An 18117-nucleotide genomic window follows, 5' to 3' on the forward strand; every position below is an offset into this window, starting at 1 on the left:
ACGATCCGCTTACCTGAAGGAGGCCCTCAGAGAAATCATTGACATTAAATTTGTGTTTGGACCTCAAGCACAACCCATCTGCGACAACATCTGTGTGTTTTTCTACCTTGGGTGAAATTTGATAGATGTCTGATGTCTAAGGAAAATAGGCTATGTCGCCTATGGGCTATTCTGTCTCTGTGCATCAGCTGCAAATAAGATAGCAAGCTCCTTAGAATAGAGCTTGGAAGTGGGCTGTGATTGTAAAAAAAATATATAAAAATACCTGCTTGCCAGCACTAGACACAACTTTAGTTTAAAAAAAAAAAAATACCAATTGCCATACACAGTACAACTGAAGGATGTAACCTACTGAGGACCATGCTGAAACTAAACAGGTTAACAAGGGCCCCACTTAAGTAAATGCAAACACTAAAACATACAAAAAAAAACTATTTTCGTCAACACTCTGGGGAATCATTTTACTACTTATGCTAAAGTTTGGGTTCAGACATAGGTTTTTAATGGTGTTTTTTCGGTTTAGCATTTTTAGTGGCTTTTTTCACCAGAAGGTTTTGGTACAATTTTTGCTGTAAAATCAACAGCTCCAGCTGTTAGCGGAAAGTCTGTGTGAAAAAAATAAAATAAAAATGTAGGACACACAAGCGTTTTTGTTAATTAGGTGCCATTTTTGGACCTCTCAATTTTTTAAACACAACATGTTGATGCCTTCAGCACTTTTTTCTGGTATTTTGACAAGTCTTTCTTTATAGCGAATAAAATAGAAAAAACAAATCTGATTCACAATTCTTACAAAAAAAAGGTAGTAAAAATGGCCATAAAACTGCATGATGTAAAGAAATAAATCTGAGTGGTTTTTCTATGGCTTTTTTTTGCAGTGTAAAACTGACAGATCCAAATTTTTGTGACTTGGTGTTCTCCGAACATATCTATTTATTGCACGGCGCTGTACTTATGAAAGGGGTATACATACATAATACTAAACAAATGCAATAAGCATGGGCAAGATGAGTTACTAACTGGTACAGAAGAAGAGAGGGCCCTGCCCGCGATGGCTTACAATCTACAGGCAATGCTGGAGCATCAGTTCCTAAAGTTGTGTGCTGCTCCTGGAAATGTATGAATACATTGGCAACTAGGTGTTCTCATTCTCCATGTTAACCCCCTTAACAGTCACATTGTAAAATGTAAAATTCCTTAATAGGGTGATTTAAAGGGGTTTCTCCAGGAATTAAGTAAAAGGAAAATACTTAAATATTACTTTATGATAAATATATTCCAAAATACCTTTCATGAGTTATAATGGCTCATTTTGTCTAGGGAGCAATCATTAGGAGAAATAAAATGGGCGCCATTGTATTAATACATACAAAACCTGTCCTAATGACAACACTTCACAACACTGAGCTGCCTCATCTTTCTCACTGCTCTACTTGATTGCTTTTTATTCTGTTTTTGGAAGGTGCAATGAATAGAAAATAGCAATTTTGGTGTTATTTTTTAATGTTTTTTGTGACCCATAAATAAAGTATTTAAAGGGGTTGTCCCACAAAAAATATTCCACAGTTTTCAAACCAGCACCTGGATCTGAATACTTTTGTAACTGTAATGAAAAATTTAACATAGCCACCTACTTATTAAATAAATAAAAAAAATCTGTATAAATGACACCTACAGTTTTTTTTTCTTCTCATTTTTGTCCTGCTCACTGACATGGCTGCACATGCTCAGTTTCATCCTACAACTGCCTCCTGAGCTGTGATAGGGAGAGAGCTGCATCAGAAAGGACAATTCCCCTGAGCTGCAGCAGAAAGCACACTCTCCGTAAAGGGAACCGGTCATCAACTTATGCTGACCTCACTGAGGGCAGTATAAAGTAGTGACAGAAATGCTGATTTCAGCAGTCACTCATGAGCTAAAAGAAAGTGGTTGCTGAGAACAAGCATCATAATCATTGCAGCCCAGGCCTTGAAGAGTCAAATCTACCTGAGAAGAGTCAGTTATTCATAAACTCCTGCTCTCCCGCCCATCTGCTAATGATTGGCAGTTCTCTAGAGAGAAAGGGAGAAAACTAGGTAGAAGACTGTCAGTCATCAGCAGGTGGGCAGGGAAAGCAGGAATTTATGAATAACCATGACTCTTCTCAGGAGGCCTGGACTCTTTTTCCAGGCCCAGTCTGCAATGATTGAGATGTTGGTTCTCGGCAGTTTGAAAACGCCCTCTAGATTTACCCAAAAACTAAATAAGGAGATTCTCATCTATTCTCCAAGATGATGTGGAGTCTAGGTAAAATACTAAACACCTTCTGACATCCAGGCAATGGAATCTTTCTTCCAACATATTGGTTAGATTTGGACAGAAGGAGGAAAGAATCACATCATGACTTCTATGAAAATCGGAGACCACCTTAGGCTGAAAGGATGGAAGTGGTCTAATAATCACCTTGTCCTCTAAAATGGTAGTAATAGGGAGGAGAGGCAGAGAAAGCCTGAATTTCTGAAACCCGTCTAGCAGATGTTATAGCTAAAAGGAAGGCCATTTTGAAAGTAAGCATTTTAATATAAATCTCACTTAATGGTTCAAACGGCTTTTGCGATAGGGCCGAAAGGACAGTATTCAAATCCCAGGGGGGAGACAAGGGTCTTAAAGAAGGGTGCATTCTTGATGCTGCCGACAAGAATCTTTTAATCACGGATGATCTGCTAATCTGGAATCAAAGAATGTAGATGCTTTAAGATTCCTGTCTAGTCATGCTTGCAAAAACTCTAGGATCTTTGATATTTCAAGAGACTTAAAGGGGTCTGGGCTATGTCCTAAGAAGGCTGAAAAAACATTCCAAACTATGTTATAATTTGTTGAGGTAACCGCCTTCCCACTCTTCAGCATAGTGGAGACTACTTTGGCGGATAGTCCCCCTTCTAGACCAGACTTCCCTTTCAAAATCCAGAATTTCTGGGCAGGGATGGACTAACGGACCCTGGTACAGAAGATCATCTTTCAACGGAAGGCTCTACTGCCAATGTTCTAATTAAAAAAAGTATTGAACAGAAAACCCACGATGAAGGGACGTGCCTGTCCCGAAACGCGTTGAGCCGGATTTTTATATGTACATGCAATAAAGACCTTTGAAGAGAAGCATCCGTGTGATTGGCTGCCTTTATCAGTTAAAACTCTAGAAGCGATCCAGGCTGGGGGGGTGTTCGGTTTATAGGTGTATTATGCTTATCCTTGTAAACCGCCCCCCTCCCTCGTAATGTGAGTAAATGAACCTACGATACCACATTGTTTCAATATATGTATTGGTATCCTTTTAAACAGATTTTACCTATTGATTTGCCCAACTTTACCACACTATATCGTGTACGATACCGCAGAACACAGTCTCTCAGGCACTCGAGACGTTATGTAGTGATCCTATCTATGTGTATAATCTTTTAATCTTTGCATAAATGTCATGTAATTGTCGATAAAAGCCTTTGAAACGTATGAAGTGCGTGTAATTATATTTCACTACATCACAGAAACAACTGAAACAAAGATCTAAAAGCAGTTTAGCAGCAAACTTTGTGAAAACTAATATTTGTGTCATTCTCAAATCTTTTGGCCACGACTGTACACAGTTCTTAGTATATTCTAACTTGAAGCGTCCCCATCACCATGGTAACGCCTCTGTGTTAGAATATACTGTCGGATCTGAGTTTTCAGGATCGTGAAAACTCAGATCTGAAAAAGCTGTTATGCAGACGGATCTGCACTGAATGGATACCATTGTTTGCATTTATAGGTGCAGATCTGTCTGTGCAGATACCAGACGGATCCGTACATAACGCAAGTGTGAAAGTAGCCTAACATTATCTTACTTGTATGAGTTGGCACATACTATCAATTATATGTGACCATTCCTACTGGGTTATTTATTGAAGTATTTACCGGGATTACTTACCTGATCATGGTCTGGAATTTGTTAGGTATCTTGACCCCACAGGGTCTCCGCTCCATGCACTGTTTCCCCAAGGTTAATGAATATGTAGGCATGTCGTGTGGTTCTCATGTCTGACAGGACAAGCTATCTAAATATAGTACATCTATGAGGTTATCTATTATAAATATCTGATACATTGTCATTAAGATTGATGGCTTCTTTGATAACTTTGCTATCCTTAATTTAGTATTGATACCTAGTACGATACTGAACTAAAAGTTCCCTGAAGAGCCCAGGTTATTGATATGGGTGAAACGCGTTGGGATCAAGGTGCCTAATCATATGCTGCCTCTCTAGGGCGGCAAATCCAGGCACCTTTTACATATATAAAAAAAATCATATTTATACCAATAAATATGTTTCGCATCGTAATATATAAATATATACATAGATATTTGTATGTGTTGATATATATATATATATATATATAGTAAAGCAAAGAAGGAAGCACTCCAGATGATCATGAAAAAAGTGGATGGTTTATTCACTCATCAGCATCCACTTTTTTCATTATCATCTGGAGTGCTGCCTTCTTTGCTTTACTATTCATACCTGGGACCTTGGTCACAGGTCCCTCAGGAGGATTTTTTTGCACCCGCACCTTCTTGTGTGCTGCTATCCACGGCCGTGGTGCTCCATTACTCTATATACGGCAAGTTTGTTATTTTTTTGTACCTAGAATAGGCCATACATTTTTTTGGGGCATCCAATCTGGCTCTGCCTACAACAGTACTATAGGGTTTGTTTATCAGTACTATAGGGTCAGTCTAGGGCTTATCAGGAGGTTCCAGAACATGGGATCGCCCCCATCGGGGCGGCTATTCCGTTTATAGGCAGGACTTGTTAAATAAAGGGCCAGATCTAGGGACAGGCCAAAATAAACAAGAGATTACCCTGCCTAGATCTCTATGTACTCAATCACAACTGAGGAACAGAAACATTGCCACTGAGCATTTGCAGTATATATCCCTGAGGTGTCGTTTTTGTATTTCTTTCTTTTTCTTTTTCATTTCTGTGTTTTGTTTGTTTGTGGGAGTTTGTTATTTTATATGCAACTTATATTAAAGGCTACGTTTTAAAACAGGAGGTACTCTGTGACGATTATAAAATTGGAGAAAAAAAAGCCATTGTCCTGTCATACAAGCAACACCTGGAGAATAATGCATAACATTCCTGTTCACTGTTAAAGAGGAGCCTGGTGTTTTGCAGGTATTATTTTTAGTATTTAACCCCCTCCCTGACATGTGACACAAAAGTAGGGGGTACTGTAGTTCTTGAAATTGCTGATCTCAGGGGCACAGAAGCAGGACTTGCATGATCACTGTGGGGGCCTGAATATGACAGTCCAGGATCTGAGATAACTCCCATCCTGCACATTTAACCCCTTCGAAGCCACAGTCAATGCTGAAAGTGACATTAAGCAGTTTGCAAAGGGATGGGTCTAAAGAAGCATTACAATATATTATATGGATCCTTAAAGGGATATATATATATATATATATATATATATATATATATATATAAATAAAATAAAAAAAAAGGGTAGAATAAAATGTTTAACCCCTTCCCAACCACCACTGAACATGTACGGCAAAAGTCAAGTCTTTAAAGATGGTGCCCCTTCTGGCAGAGCGAGCATGAGTCCTGGTCATTTAATGCCTGAAATGCTGCAGGCAATAGCAACCGCAGCATCTGCGCAGTTAGGCAGAGGGAGGGAGTTACAGGAGTACAGGAAAAAAGATCAAAGCTGCACAAGAATGAATAAAAAGGTTCAAAATTAAACTGGAGGGCAGTATATTTTGCATTAAAATACAGTGGATATAAAAAGTCTATACAACTCTGTTAAAATGTCAGGTTTCTGTGATGTTAAAAAATGAGACAAAGGTAAACCATTTTAGAACTTTTTCCACCTTTAATGTGACTTATAAACTGTACAACTCAATTGAAAAACAAACTGAAATCTTTTAGGTAGAGGGAAGAAAAAATATATATGTCACGGATGGTGTAACAGAAAACAAGAAGTTACAAATAAGGATCTGACTGGCTTGATCCGAAACTAAGGAACAAAAGGGAGACCCCTATTTAAGCCCTGAAACTCTCCCTGTCTTCTCAGCCCATGCAAAGATCTCTATGATAGAAAATTGCAAGCCCTCGTGCCTCGACTGTATGACACCTGAACACCCTATAATAGTTAGGGGACACGACCACCGGCTCCCTACACTTAATACGGAGGAAGTCAGGGTCACCTAGGAACAACCAAACAGGAAAACACAAATTAATGAACAGACTTATCTGTAGAAGCATAAGTTGTAGCATCCAGCATGTACACACTCCAGGAAGTTGTATAAACCGCAAAGTGATGCAGTATGGGAGGGGATTTAAAGGGATGCAATCAGTGCAACTAGATGACAGCTGAGAGAAGGAAACGAGATGACAAAACGAAAGCAAAACAAAAGAACCTCAAGCAGGAGGTTCTGAAGAACGTCTGTCAGAGCTTCTCAGATGTCTGGCGGTGACAATATAATAATAATAATAATAATAATAATATGGTTGCATAAGTGTGCACACCCTTAAACTAATACTTTGTTGAAGCACCCTTTGATTTTATTACAGCACTCAGTCTTTTTGGGTATGAGTCTATCAGCATGGCACATTTTGACTTGGCAAGATTTGCCCACTGTTCTTTGCAAAATCACTCCAAATCTGTCAGATTGCAAGGAAATCTCCTGTGCACAGCCCTTTTCAGGTCACCCCATTCCAAAACTTTAATCTTCTTCTGGTGAAGCCATTCTTTTGTTGATTTGGATGTATGCTTGGGGGCGTTGTCATGCTGAAAGATGAAGTTCCTCTTCATGTTCAGCTTTCTAGCAGAAGCCTGAAGGTGTTTTGCCAATATTGACTGGTATTTGGAACTGTTCATAATTCACTCTAGCTAAACTAACGCCCCAGTTCTAGCTGAAGAAAAACAGCCCCAAAGCATGATGCTTTTTGTGATGTGCAGTGTTTGTGGGCCAAACATATCTTTTGGAATTATGGCCAAAAAGTATAAACCTTGGTTTCATCAGACCATAACACCTTTTCCCACATGCTTTTGGGAGACTTCAGATGTATTTTTGCAAAATGTAGCCTGGCTTAGATGTTTTTCTTCGTAAGAAAAGGCTTTCATCTTGCCACTCTACCCCATAGCCCAGACATATGAAGAATACGGGAGATTGTTGTCACATGTACTACACAGCCAGTACTTGCCAGATATTCCTACAGCTCCTTTAATGTTGCTGTGGGCCTCTTGGTAGCATCTCAGACTAGTTTTCTTCTCGTCTTTTCATCAATTTTGGAGGGACACCCAGTTCTTGGTAATGTAACTGTGCCATATTTTCTCCACTTGATGAAGACTGTCTTCACTGTGTTCCATGGTATATCTAATACCATGGAAATTCTTTTGTACCCTTCTCTGACTGATACCTTTTAACAATGAGATCCCTCTGATGCTTTGTCTCCACATTATTTTAGTTTTATTTGTTTTCTTCCCTCCACCTAAAAGAATTCAGTTTGTTTTTCAATTGAGTGGTACAGTTTATAGGTCACATTAAAGGTGGAAGAAGTTCTGAAATGATTTATCTTTGTCTCATTTTTTTTAACGTCACAGAAACCTGACATTTTAACAGGGGTGTGTAGACTTTTTATATCCACTGTATATATACAGATCAGAACAGTTACTCGGAATAGACCAGACATGTATGTATGATAAATGCTATGCAAATTCAAGGAATCTTGTGGTCTGATAAATATTTGAAGTTCATTAATCTCTTTCTTACCCATGCTTTTTAATGAGAAATTGTTGAAGATCTCGAGCCATATTTGATGTCTTCCGTGCTACTTCTAGGTACAGGTTTGGACGATCAAAGCTTGTACAGGTGATCTGTGGGTCATGCAGGTGTAAAGATGCTAGAATGTCATTGCGTACCGAGGGGCTTGCCGTTGCTGTCAAAGCTATCACAGGCACCTAAATATATCAGACAGAACAGTAATTTAGTACTTATGAAATGTGGTATCAGGATATTAATTAAAGAGGTTGGCCACTCAATATATAACCTTTACTTATGTGTGGGAAAAGAGGTTGCAATTGTAATACCCCAGAGTGGCATTACCACCTCCTTTTATACCCCCACTATCTTGGTTGGTGCAGCAAGAGTCATCTCATATATTTACTGTCATTTCCAGCAAAGTGTATATTTATTTCCTTGTAAAACAATGTTAACATGTAATGTGCCTGGTTCACTAAAAGATGGCAGTAGCATTGGCAGAGAGTTAGTCTCCCTGGAGAGGAACCTTCTGGTACCATTCCAGCCCTCTCTAGAGGGGGAGGAAGTTTAGTGTTAGGGAGTAGTCTAACATACCCTCCTCAGGGAGAGGTTGTGTGTCGGCCAGCAGAGCTCTATCTGCTCTGCTGTGCCCAGAGGACCTGCCTCTGAAGCCTACATGGTTGCTTGTCCCCTCCTGGGCTTGCACTGCCTTCATCCAAGCTGAAGCTAGAGTTTGAGGTACTCAAAGCCAGGACAAGAAGTTCCTAGGACTAAAGATAAAGAGACTACAGCTTATCTAAAGTTCCAGGAGAAGAGGAAAGTTCCTGTTTTAACCCAGCTACAGATATAGCAGTCTGAGAGAGAGCTACCACATAGTAGAGCTGAGATAGTTGCAGAAGTGTTTGTCTGCCAAAGTTAAGCCAATACCTGTTGATGACTGGTTTGGAAACTGTATGGATTACAGTTTATGCCAAGTAAAGCTGTGTCCTACGTTACTACAAGTTTGGACTCAATTATTCGTTCATCCCTTTTGCACTTGCTTCGGACTACACCACGTCTGGAATACAAGGATATCCAGGTAGGAGCACTGTGACATGTGGATACAACATCTACAGAGAGATTGTAGGCCACTCTACACCACTCTGGCAATCCTATCCCCGGTACCAACATTACTGGCAATCCTACCCCCGGTACCAACATTATTATCTACAAAGGGGACTCCATGTCCTCGTTGCCTAACTGCAACTGGCGTCACGATTACTTGCTCTATAAGAGGGTCATATTTCGTAGAAACCTCCTAAGGGGCAAGGGTTACCCCAGACACGGACAGTAGGCTGCTGCACATTCATCTTACTAATGCATGGTTTATTTATGCACAAATCGTCTCCATAAAATGGCTGCAGAAAGGATCATTTGACATGACCATTCTGTTTGTAATCTAGAGTGACCTCCATAGAAACCCAGTACACATGCAATACCTTCCTGGACCCTGTGTACTAGGTCCCAGGCGCAAGTGACAATATATTAATCCCTTACTGACAATAATATGCCTTTTTACAGCAGTCACTAAGGGGCCTTAGGCTTGGCCGCTGTCATTTGACATTGACCTAGTGTAAGCGCTGCATGGCTCTTCCATGCAGAGCAAAGCAGGAGCTCTGCTCTCTCACGAAAGTCAGGTTCTTGCTCTAACTGTCTTGACCGGCAGAAGTGCCAATGTCTTCTCATGGCAGCCGGAGGCCTAATGTTTTCAGAGCCGCAGCCTGATAGAGCTTGTCAGTATGGTACTGACACACTGTACTACATAATTAATAAGCCTAATATGCTGCCTGTCAATTTTACACTGGCAGACATAATACAGAAGTATTTATGCGAATTATGAGCAATCAGAAAAACATTTAAAAAAAGAAAACAATTTTTGGAAAAAATAATAAACAGACCATATCCCCCCCCAAAGTGGTCTTTTTCCGAGCACCACACTGCAAATGTCCTGACTGCTTACAGTGTCAGAACATAGTCTATGTAGGCTAACAATATGACCTGACGCTGTGTAACGACAGATAACAGTGCCGCACTAGGCTGGCAGAAGACCAGGGAGCGGTGAGTGTCAGCGAGGTGCAGGGCAGGAAAGGTAAGTTAACTTGTTTTTTATTTTTGTCTGAGGAGGAAAGGGGGTATTGATGGGACGATGTACACCTGCGCACTGGGATGTGCTGACTGACCGCCAATTTTATTTATTTTTTTGCAGTTTTTATTGGAGGTTTGGCTGACTCTGTTGGTCGTGCACTCTTGATTAACCTGTCTGCCCCATAGGCTGATTTTAATTAGTACAGCTATAAAGCCTCATTCACACGTCCGTGTCAGTGCTCAAATCCGTGAGAAGGTGGTCAGTGATGCATCCGTGAAGGGTCCGTGTTTCACTGACACTGAACAGCTGAAAAATAATTTTTAAAGTATCTCTTCCTAATGATCCGTGAAACACGGATGCAACACGGTTTTCACGGGCCCATAGACTATAATGAGCATGATGGATTTGCGAACACAGACAAACTAGAGCATGCATCCGTGCTTAAAACACGGACCGTCTTAAAAAACTGATGTCTGAATACACACATTAAATAGAATGTGGACGTGTGCTGTCCGTGGAGAACACATACAGCAGACGTCCGTAAAACACTGACATGTGAATAAGGCTTAAAGCTCTAGACTGCTCTCCCTGTATGTATTGGAGGCCATTTGGCACCAGGAGAGGTGGAATACAGAGTGGGCTCAGCATGCTAGTGGAACCTGCATTCCCTGAACAAAATGGAGGCCAGTGAGGCCCCATGAGAGGTATAATATAGTGTGGGCTCAGCATGCATGTGGAACCTGCATTCCCTGAATGTAATGGAGGCCGGTATGGCACCAGTAAATTGTGGTATTTAGTGTTAGGTTCCCGTCTTAATGAGACCGCCTTGACGCCGGCAGACGGGCACAACATTTTTTGTATAAAATGTATTTGATAAGAATCTCACATTTATAACGCACCATTAGCATTTTAGATTTTCTATAGTGAGTATGGCAAGATTGTATTTACTTTATTATTTGTGTTTGCAGAGTGCTGTTGCATTGTTAGTTTTTTGATTTTGTGCTTTCAGCCATGGCGACGTGCACCTGCGCACTGGGATGTGCTGACTGACCCCCAATTTTATTTTCTTTGCGGTATGATGGGGGTCTGCTCTGAGGAGGAACAGGAGCTGTGGTGGGGTCTGATCTGCTGAGGAGGAATGGGGGTGTGATACAGATGTCTGATGGAATCTGGGGGTCTGATCTAAAATTTGATGAAAAATATTTTTTTCTTATTTTCCTCCTCTATATCCTAGGTAAGGGATAAGCAACCTTTGGCACTCCAGCTGCTGTGAAACTACACTTCCCAGCAAGCACACGTACATGGCTATTTTTTTTTTGTAACTCCCATAAAAGTGAAAGGAGGATTCTGGATGTTGTAGTCTCAGAACTGCTGGAGCACTGGAGGTTGCTAGGTGCAAGTTATGGTCCGGTGCATCTTATAGAGCAAAAAATAGGGTAACTTGTAATCACCGTGTCTGTAAGGTAAGACTTATTTAATAAAAGATTGCAATATTCAAAATGAATGGTGAAAATGAAAAAAAAAAAAAAAAAAAAAAAATTGACAGTTTTTTTTTTTTTAAATACCACTGATGATCAAAAAGATTTATGCACCCTAAAATTGTACCCACACATTGTCCTGCAAAAAGCAGCCCCCCTTTAAATTCAGCAGAGCAAAATGAAATTATTGAAATTAAAAAAATTTCATTGTGGAAAAATATATAAAAAAATACATTTAAATACATTTGATACTGCGTTGAGTGGAACTGTTTAAGAGCAGTCTTTCATAGAATGGGTTTTGGTCTCTTTCTTTTTTCTTATATACTACTTTTATAAACAGATCCAACGGTCCTTTCCATTTCTTTTAAAGGATTTCTACCATCAGATTTTGCCATATGTAGCTGACTGACACTAGCGATGTGCTAGTGTCAGCAGTACATAACAGTCTTCTTTGTTCACTTCTGTCTGCGGCCGTTCACCTTAAAAAACTTACTTTTATCCATATGCTAATGAGCCTCTAGGTGCTATGTGGGCGTCGATTCAGCACCTAGAGGCTCAGTCTACATTTTCGCCGCCCATGTAGTTCTTCTAGCCCGCCCCGCTCCTCTTGATTGACGTCCGATTTGCCTGCATCTGTCTAAATACCGTGCCTGCGCCGTGCGCTTCTGTATTCGGCGCAGGCGCAGTAAATGAATGCCGTGCTCCCGGTGCCCGCTTTCTCACTGTAACGTAGTCGGTGCAGGCGCGGCATTTAGACAGGTGCAGGCAAATCAGACGTCAATCAAGAGGAGCGGGACGGGCTAGAAGAACTACATGGGCGGCGAAAATGGTCAGTAGACGGAGCCTCTAGGTGCTGAATAGATGCCCACATAAGAACCTAGAGGCTCATTAGCATATGGATAAAAGTACGTTTTTTAGGTGAATGGCCGCAGACAGAAGTGAACAAAGAAGACTTATGTACTGCTGACACTAGCACATCGCTAGTGTCAGTCAGCTACATATGGCAAAATCTGATGGTAAAAACCCTTCAAGAAGGGGCACTAGGCAAGGATGCCCTCTTTTGCCCCTCCTTTATGCTTTGGCAGTGGAGCTGCTGGTCTGTGTGATGTAGGGTTTTAGATGTAGGTCCCTAGATGAATGAATTTCCCCTTTTGCAGATTGCTGCTTTTTTGTGGAGATCCGGGCGATGCATGCATGCCAAATGTGCATAACTGATGCACAGGATCAGTTTTTTGTTTGTTTAGTTTTTTCTTACAGGATCCTTTTTTTTTTTTTTCCTGTTATTCTAACGGATCAGAAGAACAGCAAAATAATGGTGAAATGAACTCTCCCTTATACATAATACACAATGCCTTGATTTAGATGCCAGACCATTATTATTTTTCCCCACAAAAATCCATTGCTGTGCAGAAACCGGCATACTTTTTGACGGGGGGGGGGGGTGTGACGAGCAGGTTATACACACTAACATAACACTAAAGACTAGCTATAATATATTCACGTTGGATCACCAATGATTGTCAGTCACAGCACAGGCATAATTAGAAAGGGGAGGGGGAAATGTACTGAACACTGAGGGGCACAGCAGCTACGCCGGCCCCTGCTATTATATATATATATATATATATATATATTGCTGCAGCAGTTGATCCTGTAGCCATAAGACAGATATCAATTAAATCAGCATGATCAACCCTAAGTTTTATAGGGTTGATCATGCTGACAGAGGCTCTTCTAGGAGTGCAGCCAGAGAGAAGTTTTAAGCAAGGCAGGTCATATGGTTGTTAAGCAGTCACCCTGGGAGTTTAATCTTACACAGCGCACTTTGTAATGAAACACATAAAAAAAGTCTGGTTGCTTCACCTTCTCAAAAAATTTGACAAAATGGTACATGCCCCAAAATGGTAATAAATAAAAAAAAAATCTACAGCTTGCCCTAATGCACTTGATATTTAAAAAGAGTATTAAAATATAACAAAAACAATATAAATCTGGCATTACTGTAATCTTACTGACCCACAGAATAAAGGTAACAAAAGATGTATAACAATTGCATTTTTTCCCAATTCCATCTTATTAAAAGGGGTTGTGCCAGAAACGTTTTTTTTACTCTAAGGGCTCATGTAGCTCATGTACACAACCTATGTATTTTGTGGTCCGCAAAAAAAAATACAGATGGCGTCCGTGTGCATTCTGAATTTTGCGGAACAGAACAGCTGGCCCCTAATAGAACAGCACTATCCTTCCGTTTTTTTTGCAGAACCATTGAAATTAAAGGGGTTCTGCACTTTGTTTAAACTGATAATGTATCCTCTTGATAGATCATCAGCTTCTGATCGGCGGGGGTCTGACACCCGTGACCCCCGACGATCAGCTGTTTGAGAAGGCAGCAGTGCTCCAGCAGCGCCGCGGCCAACTCACTGTTTACCGCTGGCCCAGTCACGTCACGACTAGTATCAACTGGCCTGGGCGGGGCTAAGCTCCATTCAAGTGAACAGAGATTAGCCGCGCCCAGGCCAGTGATACTAGTCGTGACGTCACTGGGCCAGCAGTAAGCAGTGAGAGCGCCGTTGCCTTCTAAAACAGCTGATCGGCGGCGGTCCCGGGTGTCGGACCCCTGACGATCAGAAGCTGATGATCAATCCAGAGGATAGATCATCAGTTTAAGGGTCCATTCACATGTCCGCAATTTCGTTCCGCATTTTGTGGAACGGAATTGCGGACCCATTCATGTTTATGGGGCAGCACATTGCCTCTGTCCGTGTTTTGTGGATCCGCAAAACACACACGGATGTGTGAATGGACCCTAAACATAGTGCAGAACCCCTTTAATGGCTCTGTATACAGTCCACAAAAAAATGGAATGGATATGGAAAGAAAATACATTTGTGTGCATGAGCCCTAAAGTGTATTTTCATAGCTCTCATTCCTCCTTGGATGTTTTTTTAAAATTTACCTTATTTGCTGTTTTCTCTTATCCCACATGCTTGAATCCTACTTCCTAGTTTATCATGTCAACTGTCCCATCAGTAAGATGCGTCCTGATATCAGCAGAACATGTGACACTAACCACGCCCCTTATATTACAAGGCTCTAGGCAGGACGTGACCTACTGCAATTGAATATCAGAACAAAATTTGCCACAGGGTGCTAATAAGTAAGCTAATAACTTTAGAATAAGGCAGCTCTAATAAAAGGAGGTATTTAGGGAAATTATTTAACAGCGATATCTGCTGGGTGGGATACATTTATATTTGTGGCACAACCCCTTAAAAAAAAATAATATATATATATATATATTTATTATATTTTTTTTTTATAACCAGTACTCCCATTGTATGGAATTGGTACCCCATATAATAGAAATACTGGTAATAAAAAATATTAAAGGGTTTTTTACCACTGATATATGCTGCTGTTAAAATATACAACTAATACTACAAAAAACAAGCAAGCATTCATATACAGTGAGGAACAGAAGTATTTAAACACCCTGTGATTTTGCAAGTTCTCCCACTTAGAAATCAGGGAGGGGTCTGAAATTCACATTGTAGGTGCATTCCCACTCTGAGAGACAGAATTTTAAGAAAAATAAAAAATCAGGAAATCACATTGTATGATTTTTAAAGAATGTATTTGTCTTGCACTGCTGAACATAAGTATTTGAACACCTGAGAAAATCAGTGTTAATATTTGGTACAGAAGCCTTTGTTTGCAATTACAGAGGTCAAACGTTTCCTGTAGCTTATGACCAGGTTTGCACACACTGCAACAGGGATTTTGGCCCACTCCTCCACACAGATCTCCTCTAGATCTGTCAGGTTTTGGGGCTGTCACTGAGCAACACAGAGTTTCAGCTCCCTCCAAAGATGTTCTATTGGATTTAGGTCTGGAAACTGGCTAGGCCACTCCAGAACCTTGATATGCTTCTTACGGAGCCACTCTTTGGTTATCCTGGCTGTGTGCTTCGGGTTGTCGTCATGTTGGAAGACCAAGCCACGAGCCATCTTCAATCTTCTGACTGAGGAAACGAGGTTGCTGCTCAAATTCTCACAATAAATGGACCCATTCATACTCTCCTTTATACAGTACAGTCGTCCTGTCCCCTTCGCAGAAAAGCACCCCCAAAGCATGATGTTACCACCCCCATGCTTCACAGTAGGGATGGTGTTCTTGGGATGCAACACATCCTCCTTTCTCCTCCAAACACGACGAGTGAAGTTTAGACCAACAAGTTCTACTTTGGTCTCATCTGACCACATGACTTTCTCCCATGCCTCCTCTGGATCATCCAGATGGTCATCCAGGTCATTGGCAAACTTCAGACGGGCCTGGACATGTGATGACTTGAGCTGGGGAACCTTCCGTGCAATGCATGATTTGAAACCATGACGGCGTAGTGTTCTACCGACAGTGACCTTTGAAACTGTGGTCCCAGCTCTCTTCATGTCATTGACCAGCTCCTCCCTTGTAGTTGTGGGCTGATTCCTCACCTTTCTTATCATCAGCGAGACCCCACGAGGTGAGATCTTGCATGGAGCCCCAGTCCGAGGGAGACTGACAGTCGTCTTTAGCCTCTTCCATTTTCTAACAATTGCTTCAACAGTTGATCTATTTTCACCAAGCTGCTTGGCAATTGCCCTGTAGCCCTTACCAGCCTTGTGGAGGTCCACTATTTTGTCTTGTGTCTTTTGACAGCTCTTTGGTCTTGCCCATGGTAGTAGTTGGCGTCTGACTGACTGTGGGGTAGACAGGTGTCTTTAAAGAGCTCAGACAGGTGCTACTAAGTTAGATTAATGAGTGGAGTAGAGGTGGACTTTTTAAAGGCACAGTAACAGGTCTTTGAGAGCCAGAATTCTTGCTGTTTCTCAGGTGGATAAAATACTTATGTTCAGAAGTGCACGACAAATACACTCTTTAAAAATCATACAATGTGATTTCCTGAATTTGTTTTTTTAATTCTGTCTCTCAGAGTGGGAATGCACCTACAATGTGTATTTCAGACCCCTCCATGACTTCTAAGTGGAAGAACTTGCAAAATAGCAGGGTGTTCAAGTAATAATGTTCCTCACTGTAGGTACTTCAATGGAATAATTCTAAAATATTTTTAAAATGGAGAGATGAGATAAAAAAAAAAATATATATAAAAATGTGATTCTAACTCTTTAATGCATAATACCATACAAGTACGGCACCAGCGTGCAGAGGAAGTGTGAAACAAGCTAAACTCACTCCATACATAGTGGGTGCCAGCTGCATAATACAGCCATCACTTTCTAGCAGTGATCGAGATTGGCCATGAGGCACAGCTCTGCAGGCAGCCTGTCTGAATCCTATAGAATTTAGTATTATTCCATTGCAGTCTATGTAGAGTTGTTGCGATAGCAAATTTTTGTTTCAATTTCGATACCATAAAAAAGTATTGCGATACTCGATACCACGCAAAAAAAATAAACCAAAAAAGCCAAGTGCATTCCGCATTTTAAAAAATGGCGAATCGCGCAGTTTATATTTATTTATTTTTTCTGTTCCGGCATTCACCGCATAGATTTTTTTAAATATTTTAATAGTTTGGACTTTTCTGAAGTGGCGATATGTTTATTTATTTATTGTTTATATATTTTATATGTGAATTTGGGAAAGGGGGTGATTTATACTTACTATTTTGGTGTTTTTTGTTTTTTACACTTGTCCTATTCACCCTAAAAGAGATCTATTAGGGTGAATAGGACCTCACACTCTCCCTGCTGCCCTGTGCTTTGTGCATACAGCAGCAAGGAGCTGACTATGGCAGCCAGGGCTTCAGTAGCGTCCTGGCTGCCATGGTAACCGATCGGAGCCCCAGGATTACACTGCTGGTGCTCCGATCAGAAGCTGCCACTGCCATCAATGATTTTAATACTGGGGGGTTAAGAGGGACAGGCGCACTGTGCCACCAATGATTTTAATGGGTTGAGCGCACTGCGCCACCAATGATAATTAACCCTTAATACAGGAGGCGGGTACTGTCAGCAGATCAGCGGCAGTTAACCCCACAGGTGCCACACCTGAGGGGTTAACTGCCGCTGATCGCAGCTCACTGTCAGAGGCAGGGTGCCGGCTATGAGATTCTGCTGCCGGCATCTGCCTCCTGTATTATGTGTTAAAGATGACCTTATATGGGTCCAGACCTTAAGTAGCAGGCTACACAGAACGGCGCCCAGAGATGTCCCTGCACTTACTATTATTCCTGGGCGCTGCTCCACGATGTGCCCCATTACTGTCTCCTGCTCCATATGCTAATTACTATCGGAGCAATGGGGAGGAGACATCAACTTCTCTAGTGGGCGTTCCTGGCTGTAGCGCTGTCCAATCGCAGCGAAGCGAGAAGGAACGCCCAGGAGAGAAACTGTTGCGCCGATAGTAATTAGCATATGGAGAAGGAGACAGTAATGGGGCACAGCGGGCGAACGGAGCGGCCCAGGAATTGGTGGCAGCAGCAGCAGCACAGGGGGGAGGGAGAGACTGCTTCCTTCTCCCCTGTGCTGCTGAGGGAACACGAGCGCGCTCACAGCAGCATGCTCATGTTCTGTGATACTAGACTGCGCAGCAGCGCAGCCCAGTATCGTATCGATACCGAGACAAAAGTATTGATTGGGTATCGAAAATTCGATACCTGCAACAACCCTAAGTCTATGGGACAAGAGATCAGAAGACTGCATATGCAAGTCCCCTGAAGGGACCTAAAAG

General features: G+C 41.4%; 1 protein-coding gene across 1 annotated transcript in view; it reads right to left on the reverse strand.

The window, feature by feature from the left end:
* WRN (WRN RecQ like helicase) overlaps window positions 1-18117 on the reverse strand; it is a 187958-nt gene that overhangs the window by 78789 nt on the left and 91052 nt on the right. Inside the window, 1 exon segment of the mRNA XM_044278366.1 lies at window positions 7798-7985. Within this exon segment, the coding sequence (XP_044134301.1) occupies window positions 7798-7985 (188 nt within the window).

Source organism: Bufo gargarizans, chromosome 1 (genome assembly GCF_014858855.1).
Source record: "Bufo gargarizans isolate SCDJY-AF-19 chromosome 1, ASM1485885v1, whole genome shotgun sequence".
Taxonomy (NCBI): Eukaryota; Metazoa; Chordata; class Amphibia; order Anura; family Bufonidae; genus Bufo; species Bufo gargarizans.